This window comes from Zonotrichia albicollis, chromosome 3, assembly GCF_047830755.1.
Source record: "Zonotrichia albicollis isolate bZonAlb1 chromosome 3, bZonAlb1.hap1, whole genome shotgun sequence".
NCBI lineage: Eukaryota > Metazoa > Chordata > Aves > Passeriformes > Passerellidae > Zonotrichia > Zonotrichia albicollis.
The window spans coordinates 105514354-105529765 of NC_133821.1; the positions used below are offsets into that span (position 1 = coordinate 105514354).

At 42.8% G+C, this 15412-nt stretch overlaps 1 protein-coding gene across 8 annotated transcripts in view; it reads left to right on the top strand.

The window, feature by feature from the left end:
* The window catches only part of FILIP1 (filamin A interacting protein 1), a 103940-nt gene that overhangs the window by 82894 nt on the left and 5634 nt on the right, over nt 1-15412 (top strand). For 7 of the 8 annotated variants that reach the window (XM_026795934.2, XM_014269977.3, XM_074538362.1 and 4 more), the window contains 2 exons: nt 2188-4993; nt 12375-12598. In XM_026795934.2, the coding sequence (XP_026651735.1) occupies nt 2188-4993; nt 12375-12581 (3013 nt within the window). In that variant the 3' untranslated portion in view covers nt 12582-12598. The remainder of the gene's footprint in view (nt 1-2187; nt 4994-12374; nt 12599-15412) is intronic. The other variant, XM_014269979.3, reaches the window with a different exon arrangement.

The following is a 15412-nucleotide window of genomic DNA, read 5'->3' on the forward strand; positions in this document are numbered from 1 at the left end:
GTCACCTTAAAATTTTCCTGTGGGACATGGGAGGCTGGAAACATTCTCCTATGTTTATGACTTTGGAAGATGTGTCATTTAGAGCATCACCAGGTTCGACTTCACTATTCTGTCATGGCAAACAGTTATTTTTGTGGAAGGATACATACTATTCCTTGAAAAATGTAGCCTGGGGGAGATGAGGAAGAGTTCTTGGCTGAAACATTTGCATGAAGCACTGAGTCAGAGAAGCCAGGGAATATATTGCATGCTAATAAAGTTCCTTCTTCAGTGTGAAAAGTGCGTGCTTTGTGAGTGACAGCGGGTCTTTTTTTACCTTTTGACATTCTAACTTGACCAATAATGAGGCATCCACCAGCATGCCTTTTCAGTCCTTTCCAAAGAGCTGCCACAACTAAAGAGACTTTTCTTTTGAGAATAATCTGTGACCCAGCAAGGTTGGCTGCGATGTTTGTTTGTTTTTCTCTCTACTGCTGGTTCCTACTATTCTCTTACTCCCACATCCTATCCGAGTCTTGTTTTCAAATGCATTCTTCAGCTTCTCCTTCCCTACCTACTGCATCCTGTGTTCTGCTTTCTGACTTCCTTCTCTTTTCTTAAAGCTTTTCTTTCCAGTTCCTTTTGATTCGGGTTCCCCAGGAACAAGGAATGAAACATTAACAGTTGCTGAGTACAGAGTTAATCTGGCTCTTGCTAGGAGTGTAGAGTTCAGGTGGGGGCTCTGGGAGACATCCTTTGGGTATGACATTGTGTCCCAGGGCCCTTAGCACCCCTTCATTGCTGGAGTAGCAGAGAGGAATGTATATCTGTGCTCCACCTGCTGTCATCTACAATCCAACATGTAAGACAAGAATATTGATAAAAGTTGATCTTTGCTAAGATATGGATGTTCCAGTTACTTTGAGTTAATTACCAGGCATTAATTGCTCTGCTGTTACCACCTGGATGTGCATCTCAGTTGTAAAAAGGAAGCTGAGAAGCTTCAGACTTAGGGTAAGCAAAGCAAGTGGATTTGAATTATCTCGTGTCTTGATAGAGGATGTGGGAACTGTAGGTGCTGTGACAGCAGTTTGGAAAAAAATATTATTTCACAGTAACTTCAGTGGGCATACCTGTGTCTTTCTAAGTCAGACTGCTGCTTTTACAATAAGGCTCTTAGATTGGTTGGGATGCATCCCTGTGTTATCTGTGCCTCTTTCAATTGAGGGTCACCATCCTCATAAATCTGTGCTTAGAACATGTGCAGGAATGTCCTATGTTGGTTTCAACAGACCCTGAATATTAATCACAGATATAAAATAGTTATATTACTCCATGTTGCATGGCTAAGGCTGGGTAATGTATGCTTTTATTATCTTTCTGAGGAGCACCTAATTTGGATATATGGCGAGTTTTTATATTGTCTGAAAACGCAGATTTAGAGGCCACAGAGAAGAGCGTTTTCCAGATGAGGTCCGCTGTACCAAAGGTTTGACTAGTCTGGTCCTTGTCGTTCACAACATCTACTAAATGAAATGAAGAAGAAGAAACCTTTTAGCATAATAGTGACTGTGCTGGAAAATTTACCTTCCTACTAATTTCATAAGCCTGTGATGCCCAGATGGTTATCAGTTGTGTGTTACTGTAATCTCCTGTCCTGCTGGTTTGTTTGTAACCAGGATTAGTCTGTTTATGTGTGGCTGCATATAACAATTAGTTTAATCTTTTACCTTATTTTACACATTTTTCTGTATGCAAGACATACAGAGGAATTCACCTTGTGAAACAAATTTGATATAACTGGATTAGTGAGTAGATAATACCTGTCCTGTTGGAATATTAGATACTTTTACCAACATCCTAACAGAAAAATCAATGTAAGGAAATTAAAACCTAATGCATTTGTTATCTGTACATGTATAAAATTTTACTGTGTTCCAGATTTCTAGATTTTATGAAATTTTTCATTTTTATGAAAATTTTTATGTATTTTTCATTTAACTTCTGTAATTCAAAATAGTTGGTTTGGGAATGCAACTGTAGTAGGTAGTTATTTCCTGAAAATGAAATAGAACTAATAAATTACATAATTATTAATGAATTAATAAAAAAGGAAGCTAAAATGTGATTTTAAAAATAGAGAGATACACACACACAGACATGTGTATATGCATTTTAGTCTGACACATCTCTTTTGACTTCTTTCAGGTTGAAGAAACTTCTTGAGCAGGAGAAGATCTATCAAGCCCGGAAGGAGAAGGAGCATACAAAGAGAATCAATAAACTAAGAGAAGAACTAGTCAAGCTCAAATCATTTGCACTCATGCTGGTGGATGAAAGACAAATGCATATTGAACAACTTGGTCAACAAAGCCAGAAAATACAAGATTTAACCCAAAAACTAAAGGAAGAAGAAGAAAAGCTTAAAATTATTACTGCAAAAACAAAAGAAGATGGACAAAAACTGATGAAATTAGAGGCAGAACTTGAACACAAAACATCATCGTTTTGTCAAGAACATGAGGAGATGACTGCTAAACTGGCTAATCAAGAGTCACATAATAGACAGCTAAGGCTCAAGCTAGTGGCGTTGACTCGCAGAATAGAGGAACTAGAAGAAACTAACAAAAATCTTCAAAAAACTGAGGAGGAACTTCAAGAATTAAGAGATAAAATAGCAAAAGGGGAATGTGGGAACTCTAGCTTAATGGCAGAAGTGGAAAACCTCCGCAAGCGCGTGCTTGAAATGGAGGGGAAAGATGAAGAGATCACAAAAACCGAATCCCAGTGCAAAGAGCTGAAAAACAAACTGCAGGAGGAAGAGCATCACAGCAAAGAGTTGAAACTTGAAGTGGAAAAACTGCAGAAAAGAATGTCAGAATTAGAGAAGCTGGAAGAGGCTTTCAGTAAAAGTAAGTCGGAATGCACTCAGCTACACTTAAACTTGGAGAGAGAAAAAAATTTGACTAAGGATTTGATAAATGAGTTGGAAGTGGTGAAGACTCGAGTGAAGGACCTTGAGACATCTGAAAGCAAGTTGGAAAAGGCTGAAATAAGCTTAAAAGATGACCTTACAAAGCTGAAGTCGTTTACTGTAATGTTGGTTGATGAGCGAAAAAATATGATGGAAAAAATAAAACAGGAGGAAAAAAAGGTTGAGGGCCTAAACAAGAATTTTAAAGTTGAACAAGGGAAAGTTATGGATGTAACAGAGAAATTGATAGAAGAAAGTAAGAAATTTTTGAAACTGAAATCTGAAATGGAGGAAAAAGTATCTAGTTTGACAAAGGAAAGGGATGAGTTAATTGGCAAACTGAGAAGTGAAGAAGAAAAATCATCTGAATTAAGCTGTAGAGTTGACCTGTTAAAGAAAAGAATTGATGGTATGGAGGAAGTAGAAAGAGAAATTACAAGAGGTCGAACTAGGAAAGGAGCAGAGCATGTTTGTCATGAGGACAACAAGATTAAGGAACTTACCATTGAAATTGAAAGATTGAAAAAACGTCTCAAACAACTGGAAGTGGTTGAAGGAGATTTGATGAAGACTGAAGATGAGTATGATCAGCTAGAGCAGAAATTTAGGACTGAGCAGGATAAAGCTAATTTTCTTTCTCAACAGTTGGAGGAGATGAAACTCCAGATTGCCAAAACGAAAGCAATAGAAAAAGGTGAGGTGGTGAGCCAGGAGGCAGAGCTGAGGCACAGGTTTCGTCTGGAAGAGGCCAAAAGCAGAGATTTGAAAGCAGAAGTTCAAGCACTTAAGGAAAAAATCCATGAGCTCATGAACAAAGAAGACCAGCTTTCTCAGCTCCAAGTTGATTATTCAGTTCTACAGCAAAGGTTTATGGAAGAGGAAAACAAAAACAAGAGCATGGGGCAGGAAGTTTTGAACCTGACAAGAGAGCTGGAGCTTTCTAAGCGTTACAGCCGTGCTCTGAGGCCCAGCATGAACGGGAGAAGAATGGTTGATGTTCCCCTGACGTCCACCGGCGTGCAGACAGATGCTCTCAGCAATGAAGCAGCGGAAGAAGAAACTCCAGCAGTGTTTATAAGGAAATCCTTCCAGGAGGAGAATCATATCATGAGCAATCTGCGGCAGGTGGGTCTGAAAAAACCCATGGAGCGTTCTTCAGTGCTTGAGAGATATCCTCCAGCAGCAAATGAGCTTGCTATGAGGAAATCCTGGATACCATGGATGAAAAAGAGGGAAACTGGGGCCCAGACAACTCCTGATAAAGGAGCCCGAAGCCACAGTAGTCCAGCACATCCTGGGGAGGTTGTCCTTTCACCAAAGCAGGGTCAGCCTCTTCATATTCGGGTGACACCAGACCATGAGAACAGTACAGCAACTTTGGAGATAACCAGTCCATCCGCAGAGGAATTTTTTTCAAGTACCACTGTCATTCCTACTTTGGGAAATCAGAAGCCACGAATAACCATCATTCCCTCTCCCAATGTTATGCCACAAAAAGGAAAAGGCAGTGAAAGTCCCATGGGCCCAGATCGTTCCATGTCTCCAGTCACTATAACAACATTCTCCAGGGAAAAGTCCCCAGAGGGAGGGAGAGCACCCTTCGCAGACAGACCTGCATCGCCAATTCAGATCATGACGGTGTCGACATCTGCGGCGCCGGCTGAAATCTCCGTCTCCCCGCAGTCACAGGACATGACCATGGGCAGGGCTGTCTTCAAAGTCACGCCAGAAAAGCAAACCGTCCCGACTCCAGTCCGCAAATACAACGCCAATGCCAACATTATCACAACAGAGGACAACAAAATCCACATCCACTTGGGCTCCCAGTTTAAGCGTTCTCCCGGTGCCGTGCCTGACGGCGCGAGCCCTGTGATAACAGTGCGGCCGGTGAACATCGCGGCAGAGAAGGAGGTGGTGACTGGTACTGTCCTTCGATCGCCTCGGAACAACCTGTCCCCACGACCTGCCGCCAGCAAGGTGACAAGCACTATCACCATCACACCTGTTACAACATCTTCCACACGAGGAACACAATCAGTGGTAAGCAGCTTGGTCTCATGGTGTGGTATTCATGGCAGGGAGAAGGACAAACCATAGCTCTGGTTTGAGACACCAGCAGGGAAAATGGGAGGGGTGAGGAGAAACTCTTGTCTTCCCTACATTTCTTCCAGGCTCAAGCTTAACTATAAAATCAGAATTTGCCCAATTCATGTATTTTTGTACCAGTGTTGGATGCTGGTACGCTTTTGGTATTATCTCCCAAAGCAGTTAACTTCCAGAGGAAGTCCCTTCAAAGTTATCTTCATAATGGCAACCCAGCAAAATTACAAGTGAGAAACAGAGGGACAAAGAATAATGGGCATGACAGAGCAGGAAACTGTATTTTTATTTTTGATGAGTGCAATATCTGAATTTTGAAAATACTCCTCATGTTTTTTGGCTCAGCTGGCAAGTCTTTAGACTCTAATTATGCAGGGTGGCATTTCTTTGATATAATCCCTTGATCCCCATATAATTCAGTTAATATCTGCTATATTACTGAGCTCCAAAGAAATAAATAAGCAGACATGTTATCATTGCTGTCATGGTTTGAGCCTGGCACAGAGCCAGTGCCCCCCATGAAAATGCCTCACCCTGGTGTCTGCTGTGAGATGTGACCAGGAATAAGCAAAACAGGCTCCAACTTAAACATAAAGAACACTTTATTACCTAAACTACAGGAAAATAGGGAAAGACTATAAGGAAAAGAAAAAAAAATTGAAAACCTTACAAAAAACCACTTTCCCCCTCCCCACTACCTGACTTTCCCAATCCGATACATTCTCCCAAATCATCAACTGCCCAGCCTTGGCCCCACATTTTAGTATACTCAAACTGCAGTTCATGAAGAGGAAAGGAGTCCTTCTTGTTCCATAGGCTTCCCCTGGAAACACACTGAAACCTCGTGTGCTTCCCTGTCACTTCGGCACCGCCCGGAAAAAGTCCTTTTGCCGCTTGTGACATCTTCCTTCCATGCCCAGTGCTCTCACCACTGACGCATGGCCAGAGCTGCTTTTAGGGTTGTCTTTCAAGGATGCCTTGTCTCACTCCAAAAAGGCACAGTCTCTGCTTTGGGACGTCTGTCCCCCCCATATTTTTCCAACCCCCTGGGGCCGGGGGGTCCTCACGAAGAACCCTCCTGGTTTTGAGCCACTGCTTCCCCCTAAATGCAGTCTGTGTCACAGGAACAACTGAGTCCATGGCCACAAGAAAAGTCCAGCCAAAAGGCCACTCCAAATCATCTCTCCCCATCCAATCATCTCCACGTTCTTCGGGCCAGGTCCTTGTCTCATCTCATCTCTTATCTCCCTTCTTATTCAGCTTCGAGGAGGATTAGCATTTTTGCAAGGCCCCAATCATGAAAGAAAGGGTTAAAAGTTTTCAGTCTCTGTCTGTCCCGGGACGATGATACTCCCACACGTGCTGCTGCTGTGGCCGGCCGGGCTGCACCCTTCTCCCCCCCTTCCTCCTCCTGGGCTGGCTGCTATCACATTCAGACGCCGGCTCTCCTCTCTCTCCCTCCTGGGGGGGGGGGGGAATGGCTGCCCGATGTCTCTTGGGGCTTCTCCACCCTTCCATCCTTGAGAGCTTTCTCACCCCCATCTCTGTCCAGGCCCCGGGCCTACCGCATGGCTGCCCCTCCCCCGCCCAGCAGCAAGGCTGGACAGGGGAGGGTGATCTGACCTCTTCGAAGCGACGTCCCAAGAGAGAGTGCCAAGGGCAGTGCCCTGCTTTTTAACCCCTGTGTATTCTCGGAGGTGTGTCCAAACCCCACTGGCTACACCAGGTGCCAGTCTCAAACCCAAAACCTTCATTGGTTTGACCACAGCTTCCCAGAATTCCCACTCCTTCCTGGTCAAACCACCACAATTGCTTACAGCTCCAAGCCTCTTTAGCCAGTGAATAGTAGAGCTCTTTCTGTTTCTCTGAACTTCTGTGAGTGCTGTATTACAATAGAGCTTCCTGTAGCATATTTTTTTGTTTTCTCTTTGGGCTTCTGTGGTGGTAACCCAGCTTCTTTTTCATAGTGAAAGACTTCTCACCTCTGTCTTTAACCATAGTGGGCAGTATTTATTGATAGTCCTCCCCAAGTTTATTACTGGACATAAGTTTCTATTGCTTGAGTTGGAAATACCCTGAGAAAGAATTTAACCAGGGTATTAAACAGAAAACTAGCAGTACTGTATTAGTCCAAAAACTTACTTAGCTAGACAGAGTCTGCAACAGATGCTTAGGGGAAGATTATTTTGAGTGGGTAAACACACAGTAATGTTTCCCTCAGTGTCTGTTCCCAGTTTTTGGCAATAGGTGGGTATTTCTTTCTGAACCAGAGCCTGTAGCCACATCTTTCTCTTTAATAGACTATGGCAGAGTTTTTTTCTATTTATTCTTTTAATTGCTTTTTGAACTTATTTACACTGTTGTTTCCACAACATCAGGGGGCAGTGAATTCAGTTGTGGGCTTTGGGAAAAGCTCTTTTGTTTGATACCTTTTATGCAATACCTTCATTGGTTACAGCCTTTTTCTTGTATCTTGACAAATACTGAATAGTCATCCCCTACTCATTTGTCCGTGCTGCTCGGGAGTCAGCAGAGCCCCACAACGCGCCTCGTCAGCCCTCTTTTCCCAAGCTGAAATGTCAAAATGTGTTTAAGATACACTTTCACACTTCTGGAGAGAAGCTGCCATTCGCATTTAAGGCTTCTGAATTAAGAAAACTTGCATTTATCACACAGATCTGTTTGGGATTGCACATATGCTCGCTCTCTCTTCTCACCTATATAAAGTATTGTAGATACTTTATTATACAGTGTTTCCTTACATATTAGAGGCAACTGTTCTTTTTTTAAAGTCTTGAATTAATTTACAAACTCCTTTGTCTCTCAGAAGCCTGGAAAACTTTTTTTTTAACTTTTTCTTTTAACTAAATGTCTGTCTCTGCTGTGATGATGCAGTGAACCATGGCAGACAAAACTTTTTTGTTTTGTTTTGGTTTTTTTTTCTGGCTAAAAACTGGCTTCTTTCTTCGCTTTATCCTCCCTGATTTGGAATGTAAGGAAAATACTGCAGCCATAAGATTTACTTTATCTTATGCTTCCCTATGTTTTCTAATGTCCCTAGTCAGCTGAAAGGCGCCTTCGAACAAGCTCAAAGTGTCTTTTCCTTCCCAGCCTCTTATAAAGAAAAAAAAGTGTATTCACCATCTGTTTTGCAAATGACAACTTTACAAACACACTTCACTGCCCCTAGTCAGAAAACCCAAGCTGTGATCATTTACTCAGTAACCCTAAATGAAACCAACAGATACAGTTTTGAAGGTTTAACTTAATAAAATCGAACAAGACAAACTGATACACAGCTGCTTTCTTAGCTCACTGGTTTTAATTTTTTTCTTAACTCTCCTCACACAAGATGCTTTGTACAATGTATTAATGCCTTTTTTATGGCAGCCTATGGATTTGGATGGTTCCCAGAGAAACAGAAAAGATGGTGTTTAGTCCTCCTTAGCTTGATTAGAGTCAAACTCACTCCCAGGAAAATACTTGGACTATCCTAGCAGACCTAGGGTATGATTTATTTTATTGCAAATGGACCACAGAGACCAGAGGGTATGGAAACCAAAATGAATTGTTAGATTTCCCTTAGCACATTGGCCCAAATTTCTCTTCCCAGGACAGTTCATATAGTTTGCAGAAAAAATTCCACAGAATAAACCCAAGTATTCTTTGTGAAAACCCCCAAAACAGTGGTGCCTACATCCTGTTTGATTTAGGCTTTCATTTGGTTATAGGATTGCTGGTGAATGTGGATCTTCTTTGGCTACCACGATGGGTGTCAGTCCTATAATCACTAAATCCCTGTGCTCCCCACCTCCTACAAGCCTGGCATTGAGTGCCAGCTGTTCATGCTGCCAGGGTACACAGTGACTCCAGTGCCATGCAAATCTGCAGGGAGCAGAGGGAATCCCGGCTGCAGCAGAGCCAGCACGGTGGCACAGCACCAACCATGCAGGGCATCCTGTGACCACGGCAGGAGGGCCCAGCTGAGAAGCTGCTGGGTGCCAGAGAGAAGGGGACAAGTGTTTGTGCAGCTGTAAGGCCACTTGCAATTGGACAACATTTAGTTTGAGACCAGCATCTAAATGTAGCTCTGTGTAGGTGTCCCGTGTGTGCTCTAGCTGCCCTGGAGGGGCAGGGAGCAGCTCGCCTGCCTGTGCAGAGCTGTTGTGGTGCTGGCTGTGTGCCTGTGGCAACTGAGAAGTGCTGGCAAGTGTGTGCCTGTGTGAGGCTGGGAGGGATGACTGACCCGTCCCTTTCTGCAGTGGCGGCTGATGGGACACCTCAGATGGCACGAGATGCCTCAGTGTGGGCAGCTGAGTCAGTCTGTAATCTGTGTGCTCCCCATGGCAGCACTGAGGCCTGTGTGCTGCCTGTGGTGCCTGGGGGGTGATCCAGCTGAGACAGGGCTAGCTTCTGTGTGAGCTGAATTGCCCACTGGCTCCACTGACTATATTGCCTAGATCTCAAGTCCCACCCTTTCAGGATAAAGTTACCTAAACATACTTTATTTAGTGCCATTTTCAGTGCTGTCAAGTAGTCTACCTTCCTTCCAGCTGCTTTATCAGAAGTTTTAGGTCTCCTTGGGTCATCTGTCTTGTCTACCAGCCCTGTGTACATTGCTTGAGTAGCCCAGGGCATATCAAATTGCTCAAGGTGTGTCTGTTGGTCACTGAACTGAACCATTTCTGTCCAGAGCAAGCTGGGGCCTGATCAGGTTGAGAACAATTGCTAAAAAACCACTTTTTTACTTACAATATTCCCGAAATCAGTGTGTTCTCTTTGTGTGTCAATAAAATGCACCAAGCAGGATCTGCTACAAACTACTCAAACATGCTATGTGTTCTGTATGGTCACTTTGCTTTTTTCCTTTAATGGAACTGCCCAACGTTACTGCAGCTTCACAGGTTAATACACCTGTGTCTGCAGTGAGAGCTGATTATGACTGCACCATAGCAGCTGCATGTGTTCATCTCAGGCTCAATAATGTCTTGTGTAACCTCACTGGGTCCCTGATCCAGCACCATGTCTTGCCTTGCCAGCTCAGATCCAGCTTGCATCACCCAGTGTCCCACAGGGCTGCATCTCGGGCACTCCATTCCAGCTGTGCAAGGTTTAGTTTCTGGTTGGAGCCATGGTCCCGGACCAACCAGAAGACAGCAGCCTACAGACAAACAGCTGGAAGGAATGGCTTTGAGTTCTTGGAAGAAATGATGGAGAGGCAGGCAGTTGTGTGGGTTCTGTGCCGCAGATGCTGCAGACGTGAGCTGGATCTGTCTCTCTCTGCTTGCTGCCCCTTCCCGCGCCCAAGGGGACAGCCGGCTGGGGAGGCACCTTTGTGCCATCTCACTTGGCAAACACAAAATGCTTTTGCAGCTGCCTGGGAAGCAGGCATTAGCTTCCATGCAATCAACACGTTAGTATGCTGGAGTGAAGGCAACTAAGAAATTTAAAGCAAGTTAGAGTCCTTTTCAAAGTGCTTTTGAGTGATTTAGGCTTGAAATGAGTAACTTGAAAGCACCCAAATCCTTAGTTAATAATTTACATGTGAATAAAGCTGAAGAAATGCCTGAGATTCCAGCTACTCCACTTGATTGCCTCATGTTTACTCACTGTGGGACTCTTTCAGGGAGTACAAGATGTTTGTCATTTGGGTTCCCTGGGATGTTGACATATTTTCCAAGGCTGATGGAATGCATTTGCATGTTTTGCCCTACAGAATTGTATGGGCCTAACTTGTTTTGACATCTACATGTGAGTTCCATATTAGCCTTTAGACTGCTATTGTAAATGTTGCTTTTAGTTATTGAAAATGGCTTCCTTCCTGTCAGGCAGACAGCATTCAAGTTTTCCCATTGTGATTTTTTTTGAGTGTACACATGGGGTTTTGAACTGTTCTTAGAAGATTAAGGAATGGTTTTCCTTTGCATGCTCAGGATGCAGACAGAAAGCTCTGATGCCACTGGCTGAAAAACACTTGTAGAGCATTTTTAAGTAAATGTATAAATGTATGTTGCAGCTGACATGGGCCCCCAGTCCAGTCTATTTCAGCAGTTAAGTTTTACTTTGCTGATATGTCATAAATTGCAGAGTTTAGTCATTTAGCAGGTGGGTCTAGCTAGGATTACAGGATTTTAGGAGACTTGTTCTCTTTTGTGAGATCAAAGTCTTAATCCATAATCTACACAGAAATGTCAGTCACATATGAAATTCAGTGGAGACACTGAAGTTGTCACCATTAACATTTGTGTCTGTATTGCACACTGCAGGAGATAAAGCCCATTTTCCTTCCAGAATTGTCATGTTTATAAGTATTTTCTTTAAGTCATGGTTTATACGGGGTAGCTCGAGATTTGACCTTGAAGAGTACGTGCATCACTATCTGGCCAAAGTGATGGGATAGCTCTGGCCTGGTCTCCAGCTGGGGCTCCAGAAGAACATGGGAGCTGTGTTGGGTCTGCCAGCCCTAAGCCACCCACGCCAACCACTTAGGCTGTTCTTTTTTTTTTTTAATTCTGAAGTACTCAAGCTTGAGGATAAGTGTGCTTGCTCAGCTGTTGTCCAGGGCAGAAGACTGGCAGAGATAGTAAAATGTCCGTGTCCACACTGCCTTGAGGTATCCTTGGAAATCTGGGTTAGCAGCTTCACCCTTACCAGAGTTTCTCAAGTTGTGATTTGTGCTTGGACTGGGAGAGCCCTTTCTCACATCGCTCCTGCCACAGCCACAGGAAAAGGAAATCCAGATCTTTTCTCTTTCTCTCCCAACCCCCTGCTCTTCCCAGTGCAGAAATAAATGGCCCCAACCATGAGCTCAGCATACTTTGGGAAGTAAAATTCAATCTTATTTATAATGCTGAGTGATCATGCCCCAGCTCCTAAAATTTGGCAGTTACCCTGGGTTCATTAGCCTCACCTGACTATGCTGTTCTGAGGACCTGTACTAGTGTCTATACAAGATGCTAATATTTTACCTGTCCTGACAGCCAAGCCAATATTGTAGCAGCCTCTAAGGCCATCTTGCACTTTATCATGCTGTAGAATGGGAGATTTGCACAAATTCCCATCCTTGTGACATCCTTTTTGCAGTGTTTGATTCAAAACACTGCACCTCACCTCTGGGAAACTTGTTTCATCGCAGCTGTGCCTTTGGCCCTACTCTAGCAGTATGTGCCACGGCCAGGTTCCAAGTGTGAATATTACTTTGCTAATAGGTGTGATTTGGGATATTGTTGTTTGAGAGGTAAATGAAGAACCAAAGCAAAGTATAAGATGAGCATGTATGAGGAAAAGTCCTTAATTCACTGCATTTTTCTCTGTTTTGCAGACAGGACAGGATGGGTCATCCCCGAGACCTACACCCACCCGCATTCCTGTGTCAAAAGGTATGAAAGCAGGAAAGCCAGTAGTGGCAGCCCCAGGAGCAGGAAATGTGACAAAATTCGAGCCTCGTGCTGAGACTCAGTCTATGAAAATAGAACTGAAGAAATCTTCAGCCAGCAGCTCTGCGTCCCTGGGCGGGGGCCAGGGCTGATGGCGGTGGCTCAGGGGGTACGTTCTGCAGGTTTTACGGCTGCCATGGAGTCGGCTCCCCTGTCTGTGTAGCTGTTCATGTTTGCCTGTACTAACAAAGTCCTGCAGCTATCACTTAACAACAAACTAATAAGTGTGTGCACTGACTACTTAAATAACAAAATCCTTTTGTTTTCTTACTCAAGTTAAAAAAAAAAAAAGCTGTCAAAAAGGCAATTAAGGTTTCCAGTCTAGGAAGTGAGAATGGGTAACTGAAATAAGTTATTAATCTGCATCAGGAATTCTTAATGATAGACTTGGTCACTTTTTAGTGGATCAAAGGAGGTGTGGTCACTTTCACTAGATTGTTTTCCACCTTCACAGATCACTTTCCACCTTTGCTGCTGCATGCTCTACTTTCCTTCCTGCCTTGACCACATTATTGAAATGCCACATGGCCTAGGGTAGCAATGCCAGAGGACTTGCCATGTGCATTGAGGTCCTGTTTTAATGAAAGCCAGTACCTCATGTGTGGGAGGGGAGGAGAGGAAGGATGGGCACCATGTGACCATGTGGCCTCCTCTCTATGAGCCTCCCATGAAAATCACCATTTCTCAGCAGTGAGCTGCTTTCTCAAGACGGTTACTAAATTCAGGGGCATAGGGATGTTGCACAATGTTTGGCAGCAATTTAATTCTTCCAGAGAGTCAACACTTGTAAACAAAACTTAGAACCAGGTCCCTGACTTACACACACTGGAATACTGCTCGCTCAGGGCTCAGATGAAGGCTTGTGAGCCAGAAAGTGCTTAGTCTTCAGCAAAAGCTTGAGAAACACTATCTGGCAAAAATCAATACAATTCATTTGTGCCTGCTCCAAAGACCACTAATGGCTATGAAGCACCTCATTCCATTGACCTGACTGGGTTTTCAGTTTTCCTGGTTGGGTCTTGGGTCTTACATTTAAACCTCACTTGCCAAGCATCCTTATGTCTTATAGGATAAGTCAGCAAAGCCTGCTGATGGCAGGAATTGCTATCTAAAGGCACAGCTCAGGTACAGACAATTAAAGAGAGAAGGTTTGGTAAGGAAATTACCCTCAGTTTTCAGTTGTTTAAAATATTTTGTCATAAAATGAAGACTACCTTACAATACCATGGTGATTCATCATTTTTCCTTCCCTCTTTGTGATTTCCTCATCTGTATGTTTGCATTTTTCAAGCATGTTTTAAGGAATTTTTCCAGCATGGAAATAGTATGGATGCTGATGATTGTTACGATTGTTTATTTGATAACAGTAGAGTAATTAAAGCACATTTCCATTAAGCAATCAGTTTTCACAGAAGAAAGTCACAACCAAAAGAAATGAAGCTGAGAAGACCAATAAATGATGGGTTTAAAGTTGTATAATGCTTCACTCACCCCAGCAAGCTGTGAAGGGCCCAGTGGTTAAAAGAGAAAGCAAGGTGGGAAGACCACCAATAAATTATAAATAAAATTCACAGAAAGGAAAACGCACTGAAATATGAAATTTGGTCTGGGAGAAGATACTTGATGGAAGAACTCTGTCACCAAAGGTCAACAAAATTCTATTCAATGCAAGCAATGTTTGGTTTTCCATCTGCTTTGCATTGCTCTCCAGTTTCACATCCAGATATGACAATTATTCCCTTGTAAAGCTGACATTTTATTATTTACATGAAGGGCATTTTTTCTTTGCCACATTAAAAAAAGTAGATTTTGTTGTTTTACATGTGTAGCACCTAAAATGCCTGTTAATTTTGAGGTTCTAGGTCCTATGACATCCAAAAATCAGATTAGTTTTGGTAGCATTTTTTCATAACTCCTATTCCCAGTACTTCAGATAAAACTTGGAAAGTGGAATTAGCAAGCAATGTGAGTTAATATGTCAGAAATACATCAGATCCTCTCAAGGAATTCTTATCACTTAAAAGCCTCAGTATGTAAATAAATCATTGCTGAGATCTTACTGTTCTTTTTGTAAGCCAAACTTTTTAATAGATATTTAAAGAAAAAAAAAAGGGTTTTTTTCTGGATATTCACTCTAAATACTGTTACTGAAGGAAGTTGTCAAAGCAGAGTCAAAACAGAAGATCAAAACAGTCAATATTGCAAACATGATCCCCAAGCTAATGTAGCTTGATACAGCTGCCTTAAGCCTTCCTTGTGTCAAAGAAACAGTTCCTTAGTTAACTGTTGCCATATTCAATGTTCTGTGTGTGCCTGTGGTTGAAAATTTTGGTTCTGTTTGAGGTCTAAGAAACTAATTCACCTGAAGAAACAAGCCAGCCTCACAGAACCTGAAACCTAGGGCACACAAACTGGCACAGCTGGAGCCAGAATTGCAGGCATCGGCTGGGAGTTGCTCCTGTAGAGTCAGTAGGATTTGATGAGACAGACTTCAGAAATTCCAGAGAGGTCAGACTTAGGATCCCAGTATTTTTCCCCAGGGGCCGCACAACAAAAATGGACTTTTGCTCTGCAGTAGAAGTCTAAAGAGTTGGAATTGGGCAGTTGGTTAAACTGTTAGCTAAAGCCAGGTATTTTGTTATACTCAGAACTTTTGACATCTGTTTTAATTGACCTAATATTCTTGTTTCCTGAAGGTAGAAGAAGGGTAAGATGAAGAGAAAAGAAAAGCCTATAGTTCAGAAGTCTTAAAAGTTCAAGCCTAACTATTTGTATTACATTGAAATTTCCTCTGAATCTGAAGACAGTTATGTTTAGTGACTACATTAAGATACTCCATTCAGTAGGTCAGCTCCAAAAGGCAATTTAAACAACCAAATCTAAAAACAATGCCTAAGCCCAAGAGGCATCCTGAAGATCTTCC